Below are 17139 nucleotides of genomic sequence, written 5' to 3' on the forward strand. Positions count from 1 at the left end.
AGAGTTTTTGACAGAAAACAACTAGAAATCTCAGAAACATGAAGCATCCAGAAAATTCTAAATCTAAATTAATTTCATTGGAAATAGCAAGGTTCTAGTGTACAATATTTACCACAGTATTACAGTTATTTGAAACCCCAAATTGTGTATCATATGGTAATGCTAATATTGGTCATTTTTTTTTCTTTTTTTTTTTCTTTAATAGAAAATTATTTAATTAGTATACATGTGTTCCCCATCCTGAACCCTCCTCCCTCCTCCCTCCCCACACCATCCCTCTGGGTCGTCCCAGTGCACCAGCCCCAAGCATCCAGCATCGTGCATTGAACCTGGACCATTTTTATCCTTAGTTTTCAGCATGAAAAAAAATGAACTATCAATGCACATAACTCAGTGTCTTAGTGTACCATTCCACCCTTACAGGAAACTATAGAGGTGTTTTCTCCAAATCTAAGACATTGCTTCCTCTGGCCCCAACTTTACACTAATTGTAGGCAAGGGTTTAGAAGAAACTCAAACTCTCCAAGCTTTCAAACCCAAACTCATAACAGTAATCTGAGTACCACTGTATCACTTTTGATTCACCACTATATAATGCAAATCAGAAGTCCTGGTGTCAGACCAGGCTACTGTGGTCTGTGGGAAGATAACAAGTTCCAGGGTCAGGAGCACTGTAAACCCATATGCAATTAGATCCAATCTGTTGAATGAAGAGCAGCTTGATTTGGTTCTTGCAGAGAGGTCACTGCAGATCTTGGTGGCAAGGAGCGCACTCCAAGTACATGAAGATAATGGACAGAAATTCCAAGACTTCTCTCTTCAGAGAAACTTTGCCACCTCCCTTTTTAAACTCCTAATTTTGCTCTGGAAGGACTGATGTTGAAGCTGGAGATCCAATACTTTGGCCACCTAATGCAAAGAGCCTACTCATTGGAAAAGACCTTGATGCTGGGAAAGATTGAAGGCAAAAGGAAAAGGGGGCAGCAGAGGATGAGATTATTAGATAGCATCACCAACTCATTGGACATGAATCTGAACAAATTCTAGGAGATAGTGAAGGAAAGGGGAGCCTGGCATGCTGCAGTCCGTGAGGTTGCAAAGACTCGGACATAACATAGCACCTGAATAACAACAATAACAACAAATATATATACATGAAAGTATAGGTACAATTATGTATTAAAATATGATATCAGATCAGATCAGTCGCTCAGTCGTGTCTGACTCTTTGCGACCCCATGAATCGCAGCACGCCAGGCCTCCCTGTCCATCACCAACTCCCAGAGTTCACCCAGACTCACGTCCATCGAGTCAGTGATGCCATCCAGCCATCTCATCCTCTGTTGTCCCCTTCTCCTCTTGCTCCCAATCCCTCCCAGCATCAGAGTCTTTTCCAATGAGTCAACTCTTCGCATTAGTTGGCCAAAGTACTGGAGTTTCAGCTTCAGCATCATTCCCTCCAAAGAAATTCCAGGGCTGATCTCCTTCAGAATGGACTGGTTGGATTTCCTTGCAGTCCAAGGGACTCTCAAGAGTCTTCTCCAACACCACAATTCAAAAGCATCAATTCTTCGGCACTCAGCCTTCACAGTCCAACTCTCATATCTATACATGACCACAGGAAAAACCATAGCCTTGACTAGATGAACCTTTGTTGGCAAAGTAATGTCTCTGCTTTTGAATATGCTATCTAGGTTTATTATGTATAAATTAAATCATATCATGCATCAATTTTAATCTAAAATAAAAGACTATTTAACATCATTAATTCATAACATTTAAGGATATCGATATCATTTTTCCCATGGTAACCCATAGTATAAAAGATTGTTTGAGCATCACACTTCAAAAATTACCTTTTATGATCAAAGTTTTTTTTTCCTGAAAGCATTTTTTGTTTGAAAAGAGTACCCCTAATCTGTAGTCTTTTCATACTGATTATGATGTTCTCGAGGCAAGAATGCTGGAGTGGTTTACCATTCCTTCAAGACCTTCTAGAACTAACACCAGAAATAGATATCCTTTTCATCATAGGGGATTGGAATGCAAAAATAGGAAGTCAAGAGATACCTGGAGTAACAGGCAAGTTTGGCCTTAGAGTTCAAAATGAAGCAGGGCGAAGGCTAACAGAGTTTTGTGAAGAGAACACACTGGTCATAGCAAACACTTTTCAACAATGTGAGAGACGACAATAATCATACTGATTATATTCTTTGCAGCTGAAGATAGAGGAGCTCTATATGGTCAGCAAAAATAAGACCTGGAGCTGACTGTGGCTCAGATTATGAACTCCTCATTCCATATTCAGGCTTAAATTGAAGAAAGTAGGGGAAACCACTAAGTCATTCATATATGACCTAAATCAAATCCCTTACATTTATACAGTGGAGGAGATAAATAGATTTAAGGGATTAGATTAGGTAGACAGAGTGCCTGAAGACCTATGAACAGAGGTTCATAACATTGCACAGGAGGTGGTGATCAAAGCCATCCTAAAGAAAAAGAAATTCAAGAAAACAAAGTGTTTGTCTGAGGAGGCCTTACAATAGCAGAGGAAAGAAGAGAAGCAAAAAGCAAAGGAAAAAGAAAAAGTGTACCTAGCTGAGTGCAGAGTTCCAGAGAATAGCAAGGAGAGACAAGAAGGCCTTCTTATGTGAACAATGCAAAGAAATAAAGGAAAACAATAGAATGGGAATGATATAATGGGAAAGAATAGAGATCTCTCAAGAAAGTTAGAGATACCAAGGGAACATTTCATGCAAGGATGGGCACAAGAAAGGACAGAAACATCAAGGACCTCACAGAAGCAGAAGAGATTGTGAAGAAGTGGCAAGAATATACAGAAAAACTATACCAAAAAAAGGTCTTAATGATCCGGTGTGGTCACTCACCTAGAGCCAAACATCCTGGAGTATGAAGTCAAGTGGGCCTTAGGAAGCATTACTACACACAAAGCTCGTGGAGGTGACAGAATTCCAGCTAAGCTATTTAAAATCCTAAAAGATGATGCTGTTAAAGTGTTTCACTCAACATGTCAGCAAATTTTGGAAATTCAGCAATGGCCACAAGACTGGAAAAGGTCAGTTTTCATTCCAGTCCCAAAGAAGGGCAATGCCAAAGAATATTCAAACCTGTACTACTGCACTAATTTCACATGCTAGCAAGATAATTCTCAAGTACTTCAATCCAGGCCTCAGTAGCGCGTGAACTGAGAACTTTCAGCTGTACAAGCTGGATTTTAAAAAGGCAGAGGAACAAGAGATCAAATTGCCAACATTTGTGGCATCTCAGCGAAAGCAAACGAATTCCAGAAAAACATGTACTTCTGCTTCATTGACTATGCTAAAGCCTTTGACTGTGTGGATCACAACGAACTGTGGAAATTTTTGAAAGAGATGGGAATCTCTTACCACCAGACCACCTTACCTGCCTCCTGAGAAATCTGTATTCAGGTCAAGAAGCAACAATTAGAACTGGACGTGGAGCAACTGACTGGTTCCAAATTGGGAAAGGAGTACATCAAGGCTGTATATTGTCACTCTGCTTATTTAACTTATATGCAGAGTACATCATGCAAAATACCAGGCTGGATGAATCACAAGTTGGAATCAACATTGCCAGGAGAAATATGAACAATCTCAGATATGCAGATGATGCCATTCTAATGGCAGAAAGTGAAGGAGGAACTAAAGAGTCTCTTGATGAGGGTGAAAGAGGAGAGTGAAAAAGCTGGCTTAAATAAAATTTTAAAAAAAACAAAAAACAAAAAACTCAACATTCAAAAAACTAAGATCATGGCTTCCGGTCTCACCACTTCATGGCAAATAAAAGGGGAAAAATTGGAAACAGTGACAGATTTTATTTTCTTGGGCTCCCAAATCACTGCAGATGGTGATTGCAGCCATGAAATTAAAAGTCGCTTACTCCTTGAAAGGAAAGCTATGACAAACCGAGTGAGCATATTAAAAAGCAGAGACATCACTTTGCCAACAAAGGACCATATAGTCAAAGCTATGGTTTTTCCAGTAATCATGTATGGATGTGAGAGTTAGACCATAAAGAAGGCTGGGCACAAGAATTGATGCTTTTGAACTGTGGTGCTTAAGAAGACTCTTGAGAGTCCCTTGCACAACAAGGAGATCAAACCAGTCAATACTAAAGGAAATAAACCCTGAATATTCATTGGAAAGACTGTTGCTGAAGCTCCAATACTTGATGCAAAGTATCAAGGCCACCTGATGCAAAGAACCAACTCATTGGAAAAGACTCTGATGCTGAGAAGGATTGAAGGCCAGGAAGAGACGGGGGCAACAGAGGATGAGATGGTTGGATGGCATCATTAATACAATGGACATGAATTTAAGCAAACTCCAGGAGATAGTGAAGGACAGGGAAGCCTGGTGTGCTGCAGTCCCAAGGGTTGCAAACAGTCGGACATGACTTAGCAACTGCAACAACAAATCTGTGGTCACCAAGGATGTATTCTGAAGCTCAACATTCATTAATATTCAATAAATACTCACTTTTATTAATAAAACAATTTCCAGTGAATCCTGAGTGGGGATATAGGAAAACATATTATGTTTCCTTCTTCAATAACAAGATGGAATAATAGGACTTTGATGGTAAAGTTAATTAGTAATATTAGACAATTTGGGACTATTATGCTAAGTTGATCCTACTTTTCTTTCCATATTCCTCTTACGTTAATACCCTGTGTGTGGTGTAAACTGCTTCTTGTCAATCATCTCCATGCTTTCCTGTCTCTCTGTGAATAAAGTATTCGTGTGGTCAATTGGTTTTCCAATTAAACCTTCCTTGTAGCTAAATGTGGCCATGTAACCCAGTTCTAGACAATGAAATGTGAACAGAAGTGGACAATGGCACAAGGAGAGGGTGGGATGAATTGAGAAAATAGCCTTGAAACATTATCATGTGTAAAACATTATCATGTGTAAAACATTATCATGTGTAAAACATTATCATGTGTAAAACATTATCATGTGTAAAAGGGAGCTCAGCCCAGTGCTCTGTGACGACCTAGAAGGGTGAGGTGGGGGGAAGTGGGAGAGAGGTTCAAGAGGGAGGGAATATATATATATATATATACTTATGGCTGATTTGTGTCATTCTACAGCAGAAATCAAGACAACATTGTGAAGCAATTATCCTCCAATTTAAAAAAGAAAAGAATGTATTAATATTAATGTTTTCTGAGTTGCAAATATGGTGGCAGGACCTAAAATAACCATCTGGGACCTAGATATGGGAAGTGCATGTTAACAATGGCAGAAAAAGACGAAAGAAGCAAAGTGTGGGTTCCTGATACTGTGTGCTTACATATAAGCCCTGGACTGTTTTGTAAGAGAAGAATAAAATTCCACCTTTGAAACACCATTGTTATATTTGTATCCTTACTAGAGCAGACAGAACTTGTATCATAATTAATATAGATTTTCCTATAAATAAGGCAGTAACTTGAAAAAAATGGTGATACCTGACGCTAACTTAAAAATCAGTTGTTGGCAGCAGAGACTCAGTGTAGAAGTCTTGCTTGAATGCTCATGACCCCTGTTATGCCATGGCTAACCACCTGGCAAAACTGCCACCTGTTGTATTTTGGAAGCAAATCACGTGCTTACCAAACCTGTTGTTCAGTCATTAAGTCGTGTATTACAAAAGGCTAATTTTTTAAATATGTAAGTAGCTTCTACAGTTCAAAATAAAAAGCCAGTTGCCCATTTTCTATGAAAAAAATGGATAAAGAATATAAATAAATAGTTCATAGAAAAACAAATGACTCTGAGATATAGTTGACTCATAATAAAAGAAATGCAAAATAAACTAGAATTAGATTTACATTTTTTTTCTCCTATAATATTGATGAGGATCAAAAAGTTTGATACTTTTGGCAAAGGGGCATGGCCTCAAAGACTTTCAAACATCAGAGGACAATTTGTCAATATCTATTGAAATTATAAATCATATGTAAGTTTATAGTGACCCAGCAACTCTACTTATAAGAAATTATTTGGACATATGTCCAAAAATGACATAAACTTAGCTTTATTTGTAATAGCAAAAGATTGGAAACGCCATAAATATCTATCACTGGAGCACTGATGAATATTTTATTATACATTCATTAAATGCAGTGCTAATCAGAAAAAAGTCTTTAAGGTTATAAAAGGATCTCTAAAATTACACTACACTTTTTAAAAATTGCAGAACAGTCTCCATATATTGGGAATTAGGTAACTAGGACATAGGTATGAGAAAGAGACTATGTATGCATACCTTTGCATACCATAGTTTTGAATTGTGTACCATGTGAATGTATTAATTTTTAATTTAAAAAGGAGTAAAATGAAAGATGAGGAAGTGAGGCTATGTAGTATTTAACCCTTTTGAGAGTTTTGGCTGTGTAATAGGAGGCTATGGGATCAAGAGAGATTTGGTTTCCTTTGGGGCATGAAATTGGCCATATTCACCTGATTTTTACTAAGAAAAATATCAATTTCATATGGTTCAATCACTAAAAAGATTGGCGATACTAGCACATATATGTTTATACAATGGAAAATTCCAATAGAAAGGAGAGACTGATAGTGATGAGGGGGAAGGATTACCAAAGAAGTGATGTTCTTAAAAAAAGGATTGCAGGAGTCTTTGGCAGGAAAGTTACTTTCATTTTTACTGGAGGGAAAGTAGAGGAGACACTTATGTTGCATATGAGGGCATTTGAGTATGTTTGGTGGTAGAAAAATCAGAGTTTGTATGTGGCGGACTTAGAAATGTGTGTTGTGAGTTCACCAGCCTAAAGTATGAATGAAAGGGAAATTTTCTGAGCAGAGGTGCCCAGGCACTTGGAAAAATAGTGGCTTATATGTATATATTTAAATTGGTTAATAATATACAGACTTTTCTAGAAAGTATTTAGTATCTAAAAGATGAAATTAACATTTATTTATAGGTCATTTAAAACTTTTAAAAAATTTTAACAGGAACTTCAATACTAGCTGATCCTCAAGGATCCAGTGAAAACCTTTTGAAGATAACAGAATGTGGAGAGAGCGTTAATTATATTGCTACCAGAGACACAACATGCCTTTCTTTCCTTGTAAGCCTTCTTTTAAAGAACTCCTGCCCAGTACTTCTCACAGGTATTAAAAATATTTAAATATAATTTCAGAGTTAGGAAGAGCTTAATCGTTATGTAGTCCAAACATTTTATTTTACAAGTGGGAAAAAATATGCCCTGAAAAGATTTAGTATCTCTTTCAATATACATTCTTACTAACAGTGTATGATTGCCCATTTCCCTAGGTTTGCCAATTTTTTCTGTTTAGTCTCTAAATTGTGTTTGACTCTTTGCGACCACATATACTGTAGTCTGCCAGGCTCCTCTGTCCATGGATTTCCCAGTCAAGAATATTGGAATGGGTTGCCATTTCCTTCTCCAGGGGATCTTCCCTACCCAGGGATTGAACGCACATCTCTTGCATTGCAGGTGGATTCTTCATTGCTGAGCCACCAGGGAAACCCTGTTTGCCAATACAGAACATTATAAATCTTTTTCCTCTTTTCATTACCTTCAAGGCAAATTCCAGAAGTAGAACTATTGGATTAATATAAGTATGACCTACATAACCTCTGGGCTAAAGTCCTTAGAGGGCCATTGGCATCATTGATTGATTTACTTCAGTTTACACACATAACTCAGAGAAGGTACTGGCACCCCACTCCAGTACCCTTGCCTGGAAAATCCCATGGATGGAGGAGCCTGGTAGGCTGCAGTCCATGGGGTCGCTAAGAGTCAGACACGACTGAGCAACTTCACTTTCACTTTTCACTTTCATGCAATGGAGAAGGAAATGGCAACTCACTCCAGTATTCTTGCCTGGAGAATCCCAGGGACGGGGGAGCCTGGTAGGCTACTGTCTGTGGGGTCCCACAGAGTCGGACATGACTGTAGCGACTTAGCAGCAGCAGCAGCAGCACACACATAACTACATGCAAGTCAAAAATAAAAAGAAACTGCCTGATTAAAAAAACAAAAACAAAAACATGTACACATAATTCCTCAACCCATTGTTAAAATATTTCAACCCTTTACCGTTATCAAAGGAGAAATTCAAATACAGATTCTACTCTTTCTTAACATTTATTTCAACCCATTCAGTTATCTTTTCTAAGTTGTATTGCCTTTCACCAAAGGCAATAGTATCACTTTCCCAGTTCTGTATTCAAAGTATTCAGGCAAAATGAAGCTGGAACTCTCAGATAATCCATACCTTGCCTTCAGTTTGGTCAAAGGAAATTCTTAGTTTTACTTAATATTTGGTAAATTATAGGATCATAATTTTCTGTTCTGTTGCAGTAAATCACTAGTCATCAGATTTGTTTCCCAGATTGGGTTGGCAAAAAATTTCAGGGGAAAATAATTTCATGTAGTAGTTCTGCTGTGCTGCAAGCAAAAAGACATTAGATAAAAGATAATGATTAACTCCTAATCTTCTCTTTTTTAAAAGATGTAAATAATTCAAATGATTTTGAGAGGTTTACATACTACCTTTTTCTACCCATTCTTAACCACATTTATTAAATGGAAGAGCAAAAATACAGTTTTCATGCAATTCTCAAATATTACATGTTATTGTTTCATTTTAATATGTTAGAATCTACTCATTTTCTTGTATATAAATCTAACCTAACATATTTTTTCCCTTAGGAGACTTTGGAGTTGGAAAAACCGCTGCCATTAATCAAATGCTTGAAAAGTTAGAGGGCTCAGGAGCATTTGATGTGAAATATGGATCAATTTTAGGAGAAGTCCTATTATATAATGAAATTAAAAAATCAAGGTTGTATGCATTAAACTCTAAATTTGATTTGTCCGGTAAAAACATAGTTTGCCTTAATGTATAAATGTACCATAGTTTAAAGAAGGAAACCTGTTATGTGAAAATGCAGAATTATTCAAAAGAGAAGTGAGAAGAAAATCTCTACTTTTCCAGAGTATTAACAACTAGATTAATTTCTTTAAGTGAAAATTTCTTAATTTTATTTTAAATAAAAAACTAAATTTAAGATCTCAGTTTGTTCTATATAACAAAGTACAATTACAAGCTATTTTCCTTCCTGGAAAATTGCAACTAAAACATACAAATACGATGTAGCATATATCTGGGGTTTTAGTTTTTGTTTTTTGCATTAAAAATAAATTTCCTTCTTATCAAATATAAAAAGTATTCTTTACGAAGAAATTTGTCATTCTGTATGTCTCTTCCTGAGGGAAAAAAAGGAATGAAAAAGAAATCTAAATTGTGCAAATAAAGATTGTAAGTGTTTTAAGTTGATTCTGATTCTGTTAAAATATTAGAGAAGCCCAACATTGTTTGAATTGAATAAGAAACTGTAATTGTGGAGAGATTCATATTGGACCTTTCCTCTAATCATGAGTCTTATATGTCCAATGACCTGTGTCACATGTATACTTGGATATCTCCTGAACATCTCTACATTAACATAGCCAAAGTATAACTCTTGATTTCTCTTCCAAATCAATTCTTCCTCCAGTGTGTCTCGCTGAAATAAATGAGACCCAGTTATTCAAGCCTGAAACCTACAGATCATCTTTGAATTCCCCCTTTTTGCTTCACCTGCCCATCCCCAATAACCTGTCTCATTCCTCCCAACCCCTGTGTCCCCATTTTCCTCTGCTGCATGGCCAGTCTTCTATTAGTCAGATCTGTGCTGTCTTCAAAATACATCTGAATTCCTCTGCTTCTTTTTATTCAATGTCACTTTTAGTCCACCATCATCTACTTCTCACACTGATGATTTTGTAATATTAATAGTATCCTTCTACACCTAAATAAGGGCTTAAAAAAGCAGAGAAATAATTTTTGAAGCATTTAATACAATAAGAATCTTTCCTTATCTGAATTATGATAAAAAATAATGGAGTCTGAAAAAATTGATTTTACTATATGTTCAGTATTTAAACTGAAGTGACCATAAAGAAAGATAACATAAAAAAAAAAGAAACCCCTGAAGACAAAACCAAAATAAAGGTGAATGGGCCTTTTGTTGAGTGAGCCATAAGGCAAAATGCATTTTATAAAGGGACAAGAGAGTTAATAGCTTACCATCCGTAGAAAATATCCTATAGCCTGGAATTTTAAGAATTTGTTCAGTTTGTAAGCCCATGTTTTGTTAAATTTGAATATCAATTCTAATGGTAACTAATTTTATCTTTCAAAGTGTGAACAGGAAAAAGTGTATAGTTGTTTCCTAGTAGGCAATAAGAGTAAAATCAGCCAAACCCTGATACTTCCATTATATTTTGTTCAATTGGCTACTATGGTAAATAAGCTAATTTTGAATCCTTAAAACATTTTATTCCAATAGCTTCAAACAGAATATCAGCATCTTGCTTTCTGAAACTCATAAGACAGCAACTGGAGGTCTAGGTATGTATTACAGTAGTTTTAAAAACCTTCCTATCTCAATCATATGCATGTCATTTCATACTGTCAAATATCTCAGAATAAAATTTTCAATTGTTAGTTTAAAATTTAAAATCTGAGAAACATCCTCTATCATCTCAAACTCTTCTGCCCTACTCGAAAGCTAGAAAGAATGCTTATGGTAGAGGGGTACTAAAACTTCTTACCAGAAAACTGGTATCCTGGCTCATTAGTGGAAACAGACTAAGTCTAGAAGTAACTGAAAGCAATATCTGTCTATCCTGCTCTTTAATGCTTTTAGAAATACTGCAGTAGAAAAGTTGTGATTCTATAGCAGTTCTCAAATCGAGCTTCAGGAGCCTCAGCCTTAAAAATCTGATTTAGTAGTGTGGGGAGCAACAGCTCTGTTCTGAAGACGAAAAGATGCGTGGTCCAGAGATAGATATAGAATGGGAAAGGGAGTCTGGCCCCCAAATTCCTGTCAGAGAGTTGTTTGGTTTTGTTTTTACCAAAATAATCATCCAGCCCAAATAATCCTTCTAGATGAAGCTCATTCAAGGAATATGTCCTAGTTTCAGTGCCTACATGCTGCTTTTAGCGTTTCGTGTGTAATTTTGTTATAAATATAGTATGTTGCAAACCTAAATATTTTAAAAGCAGAGAAAGTTATATGTGTGCATTGTGCATAAATAAAAAGAGGGTTCTATGAGTTTTCATGGATTTCCCAGGTGGCTCAGTAGTAAAGAATCTGCCTGCCAATGTAGGAGACGCAGGCTCGATCCCTGGGGCAGGAAGATTCCTTAGAGTAGGAAATGGCAACTTACTCCAGTATTCTTGCCTGAGAAATCCCATGGACAAAGGAACCTGGCAGGCTACAGTCCATGGGGCTGCAAAGGGTCGAACACACTGAGCGTCTGAGCACACATGAGTTTCCTACTGTTCCATTTGACTATGGCTGCAAAGAAACACTCTTCACCACACAAAAGTAAGGAAACACTTGGAAACATTTTATAGTTGGTATTCCTTCTCTCACTGAAATGTCCTCAGAGTAATTTCTTGAAATGACAATAGTAGAGTAAAATTATGTGATTTTTATATTTTTAATAACTTAGTAAAGCTCAACTATTCTGAAAGTATTCTAACGTGACCTTTTTCTATATGTGGCATCATAGATAAGATTACTAAAAAGGCAGACGTTAAAACTGATGAAAGTTCATTTAAAAATAGCAATAAAGGAATTATAGTCTCTGCAATAAATTTTAACATCAATACGTCAGCTGCCAAAACTAAGGAGATGATTCTTAAGAAGCTAGTAAGAAGAACTAAAGATTCTCTTGGAGCACCAAAAAACAATAGGGTAAAACATCTCCCATACCTGTTGACTAATATGCTTATACTACTCAAGTGATAGTGACTAATTTTAATTAATACTAATATATGGGAAAGATAAGTGTTAACTACACTCCTGAACATTACTAGAAAATTCACTTTATAATGGAAACTTTGGTTTCCAGATCAATATAACTCCCTTTACAACATGAAGAATTGTACTGATTCAGAATTATTAAGGCCCAAAGAAACTACTGGAATCTGAATTAAATGTGAGTAGATAAGGCCAGAAAATGAGTTAGATGTCAGTGACCTTTTACTGTATATGTCAGCACATTTTTTTTCCAAAAGAAAGGGAGATAACTTTGTGATATCCACAGCACCAAGGAGAGGTACTAAGAGAATAGCTTTGTAATAACCTGGACAATTCCTACTTTCTTGAAGTGGTACTGGGCGTTCCTTATTTTTATCTTCAGTCTGCTTAGTGCATTACTAACTGTCCACTTGTTGAAACAAACTCTCTGTCACAACTGAAATTTACAATCAGTGATTCCAGTCATTTCCTAAAATAAGCTGAAGGTCAATATTCAGGATTGTTTAGTAAGAAAATCACATGGAGGCCCTTAAGAACCCCTGAGTTTAACCCCTGTGCCCATCAATTTAGAGAGCTTTCAAGGGTTTGAATCAGATTTCCCTTCCTTAATTTTAACTGAAGATTTAAATAAACTTTATGAGTCTTTACTTAATTGGGTATGTCTTAAGGATTTTGAAAAGAATAATAATTGGTCAACCTAATCACAGAAATGAAAAATTCACGTAGGTGAAATTTTGGTCAAATTGGTTTACTTATAATTACCCAGTTTGTGATAGAAAAACAGAGTATCTTACCCAAAAAAGATGATATGATAGTTACAAATTATGTAATTAGATAATTCAAAATAAATGGCTGTCTGTATTTTTTAAATCTTTACTTGTTTTACAAAAATAAATGCAATCTAAAGGGCTAATTCATGAAGAGATAATTAATACAATCAGTACACTTTAAATGCATGATAGTTTCAAAGGTAGAAAGTAACACAGGTTTAAAAACTGTAAATGTACCTGACTTTTCTGCTGGTTGCCCCTGACCACAGCATTTGCAGCAGAATTTCAAAAGTCTAGTTCCAGATAACAATTTTATTCCTAAATCAGGACACATGTTAAATAAATAATGAAATACCTAAAACAGTGCATTGCCAATAGCAGGCATGCAATAGGTAAATGCTGCATGAATAATATCCACGTTCCTGTGTAATAGCCTTGATAAGATTACTTTGTCCACCATCAAATACATTTCTAACTATAATTAGACGTAATTATTGGAAGTCTATAGAGAAAGAGTCGAAGAAGGCGATGGCACCCCACTCCAGTACTCTTGCCTGGAAAATCCCATGGATGGAGGAGCCTGGTAGGCTGCAGTCCATGGGGTCGCGAAGAGTCGGACACGACTGAGCGACTTCACTTTGGCTTTTCACTTTCATGCATTGGAGAAGGAAATAGCAACCCACTCCAGTATTCTTGTCTGGAGAATCCCAGGGATGGGGGAGCCTGGTGGGCTGCCGTCTATGGAATCGCACAGAGTCAGACACGACTGAAGCAACTTAACAGCAACAATAGAAAATGAGTAGTTTCCACTATTTTGAGAGATTACTGTTTTCTAAAATCATATCTTCAAAATAGAATTTGGTCATCTGCTTTTTAATAGAAAAGTACACATATAATTTTCTTCTTAGTATATTCTTAGCATAGCATATTTAATATTCCTAATTCATACATCGAGTTTAATATATGTTTTTAAAACCTTTTGTCTTCTTTAAAGATTGTAATTTTTATTGATGATCTGAATATGCCAGAATCAGATATGTATGGAGCACAGCCACCCCTGGAGTTAATCAGACAATTATTAGATATGGGAGGAATTTATGATACTGAAAAAATTACATGGAAGGTACAGTTTATACTAAGGTTTTCTTTATGTTAAATGTTGTTACGTAACAATAAGTTAAATATTTCTAACAACGTTGAGTGAGTTAAGCAAGATATTTAGAAAATCTTGTCAGATGGACATAAAGTCAAGATCTTAATTTAACAATTGTAATTACATCTTGCAATTCAGCACAAGTCTATGGGTTCACAGAAATTCTACTTTTAGTAGGATTAAATCTTAATAAAAATTGCAAGTGTGTCCTATAGTTTTGGTTTCTGAGTCAAAAAAATGCTCACTATTGTTAAACACATTAATAGTTATTCAAATTTTTCAGTGCCTCAGCAACTATTACATATAAGAAAAGCTAGTGAAAATGTGGCTTAAGAAATACATTCTTAATCTCTATGTAAGACTATTTCACATCTTTATTTTCAAGAACATAGAGGATTTTCAGACCTTACATACAAGGTCAAAAAAATTCCAAAGAGATATTTTTATGTAATTATTTTTGGTTCACTGAACTCAATCAGAAGGGTTTAATATTTTAAAAAGTAAATGTACTTTTCTCCTTATTTGGGTCTTTCTCTGGAAACCCTGGTTTCTAGAACCAACCTTATCATTTCAACTTCCTGGGCCTTGTTTCCTCATCTGTAAAATTAGATGGTTGTTTCATGTCTCAGATAAACTTGGTCCTAGGATCCTGGCTGACATACACTTGCTGGTGAGTGACATCAACTCAGATACCACTCAAACTGTCTAAATCAACCATCAACCCAAGGCAGAGAGAAGAATGGAGATGCAGCCCCCAGGAAGAATCCAGGAGACTGGGATAAAAAGAAGGCAAGAAATGGGTGTGAAATGCACAACCTAAAGAATTTTCTTGAAGTGACATGAAAATAATGAGGTAGCCTCTTAATGGTATTTCTAAGGCCTTGGGCATGAACATATGCAGGAAAAACAAACCTGAAAATGCCCCACCATGCATAAACTGTATTATTTCATTATGCTTCCAGCTTTACAATGCCATGTTGTAATATGTCAAAATACTATGTAAGCAGTCAAACTTCTTCTCACCCAGTTAATCCTATCTTCTCTACAGACACATTCACCAGGCTTTTCTCCTCATTTCTCACTTATTACCAGAATCCTTTTCACTAGCCTCAGTAACATATTCTTTATTTTCTAATGACTGGTTTTTAAGAGGAAAAAAGAGGGGGGGGGGGGGGCTATTTCCAGATGACATTTAGAAGGCCTCCTAGAAGTAACATGTCTTGGAATTATATTTAGAATGGGTTACTTCTTATATGCAGAGTACATCATGCAAAATGCTGGGCTGTATTCTGGCATTACAGTTTCACAAGCTGGAATCAAGATTGCCTGGAGAAATATAAACAACCTCAGATACACAGATGATACCACTCTAATGGCAGAAAGTGAAGAGGCACTGAAGAGCCTCTTGATGATGGTGAAAGAAGAGAGTGAAAAATCTGACTTAAAATTCCACATTCAAAAAGTTAGATCATGGCAGCTGGTCCCATTACTTCATGGCAGAGACTGGGAAAAAGTGGAAGCAGTGACAGATTTTACTTTCTTGAACTCCAAAATCACTGCAGATGGTGACTGAAGCCATGAAATTTAAAGGCACTTGCTCCTTGGAAGAAAAGCTATGACAAACCTTGACAGTGTATTAAAAAGAGGAGACATCACTTTGCTGACAAGAGTCTGTATAGTCAAAGCTATAGTTTTTCCAGTAGTCATGTATGTACGTGAAAGTTGGACTATAAAGAAGGCTGAGCTCCGAAGAAATGACGCTTTCCAATTGTGGTGTTGGAGAAGACTCTTAAGAGTCCCTTGGCCTTTTCCAGTAATCAGCCTGAGGTGACCCCTAAAAATGATGAGCTATTCACTTGACCCAGAAAACCCCACAAAATCATGCAAATCAAGAGGTTCAAATCTTCATGTTCACTTTAAGAACACTCGTGAAACTGCCCAGGCCATAAAGGGTATGCATATCCGAAACGCCACCAAGTATCTGAAGGATGTCACTTTAAAGAAGCAATGTGTGCCATTCCACCGTACAACGGTGGAGTTGGTAGGTGTGCACAGGCCAAACAGTGGGGCTGGACGCAGGGTCGGTGGCCCAGAAAGAGTGCTGAATTTTTACTACGCATGCTCAAAAATGCAGAGAGTAATGCTGAACTTAAGGGCTTAGATGTAGATTCTCTGGTCATTGAGCACATCCAAGTGAACAAAGCCCCCAGGACGCGGCGCAGGACTTACAGAGCTCACAGTCGGATCAACCCCTACATGAGCTCTCCCTGCCACATTGAGATGATCCTTACTGAAAAAGAACAGATTGTTCCTAAACCAGAAGAGGAGGTTGCACAGAAGAAAAAGATATCCCAGAAGAAACTGAAGAAACAAAAACTTATGGCCTGGGAATAAATGCCGCAAAAAATAAATGCAAATAAAAGTAAAAAAAAAAAAAAAAGTCCCTTGGACAGCAAGGAGATCAAACCAGTCAATACTAAAGGAAATTGGTCCTGAATATTCATTGGTAGGAGTGTTGCTAAAGCTCCAATACTTCGGCCACCTGATGTGAAGAGCCGTCTCATTGGGAAACACCTTGATGCTGGGAAACACTGAGGGCAATAGAAGAAAGGGATGACAGAGGATGAGATGGTTGGATGGCATCATCGATTCAATGGACATGAGTTTGAGCAAGCTCCGGGATATACTGAAGGACAGGAAAGCCTGGTGTGCTGCAGTCCTTGGGGTTTTAGAGCATCAGACACCACTTAACAACTGAACAACAGCAACAACTTCTAAGAAGACAGACTAATACTGTCATTGATAAGGACAAAGTAAAGTAATAAGGTGATTAATAGTTAATCCCGCTAAGGGATCATAAGTATTAATAAAGGAAAAAGTATGGGAGACCCTTGGAAGTTAACGATCATTCAAGAAAGCAGGTTTGCTTAACCACAAAGCCATGTAACAGAAGTGTGAGACATGTCCCAAAACAAAACAATAAGTTGTTGATTGCAAAGACATGTTTCTCTGTGCACACTAATAACAAAAATATAAAGACAAGGTGACATTATACCAAAACCTCATATGATTTACCATTTTTAGCATAGACCACCTTTCTGCTGATATGAATAGTACAATGACAGTCCCATTTTCACCATGTAAGGACAAGAAAACTCCCATACCTGATGTGGAGGAGGAACTGATGATGGTAGCTTGACATCTACTCAAGAATGAGGAAGAGTGTGGTCTGTTCCCACTCCCCACTTTTCCCTTGATTGTAAAACTATAGCCTACTAAGTTCTGGGTGAGGCATCCTCCTGCCCATCTGCTTTTTAACCT

The 17139-nt window shown here is 36.9% G+C and overlaps 1 protein-coding gene and 1 pseudogene across 2 annotated transcripts in view; both read left to right on the forward strand.

Annotated features, from left to right (window-relative positions):
- Positions 1–17139, forward strand: part of DNAH14 (dynein axonemal heavy chain 14) — a 377701-nt gene that overhangs the window by 229702 nt on the left and 130860 nt on the right. For both annotated transcript variants that reach the window (XM_059875675.1, XM_059875674.1), the window contains 5 exons: positions 7005–7163; positions 8732–8864; positions 10414–10475; positions 11645–11829; positions 13660–13788. In XM_059875675.1, the coding sequence (XP_059731658.1) occupies positions 7005–7163; positions 8732–8864; positions 10414–10475; positions 11645–11829; positions 13660–13788 (668 nt within the window). The remainder of the gene's footprint in view (positions 1–7004; positions 7164–8731; positions 8865–10413; positions 10476–11644; positions 11830–13659; positions 13789–17139) is intronic.
- Positions 15644–16258, forward strand: LOC107133226 (large ribosomal subunit protein uL22-like; annotated as a pseudogene).

This window comes from Bos taurus, chromosome 16, assembly GCF_002263795.3.
Source record: "Bos taurus isolate L1 Dominette 01449 registration number 42190680 breed Hereford chromosome 16, ARS-UCD2.0, whole genome shotgun sequence".
In the NCBI taxonomy this organism is placed as follows: Eukaryota; Metazoa; Chordata; class Mammalia; order Artiodactyla; family Bovidae; genus Bos; species Bos taurus.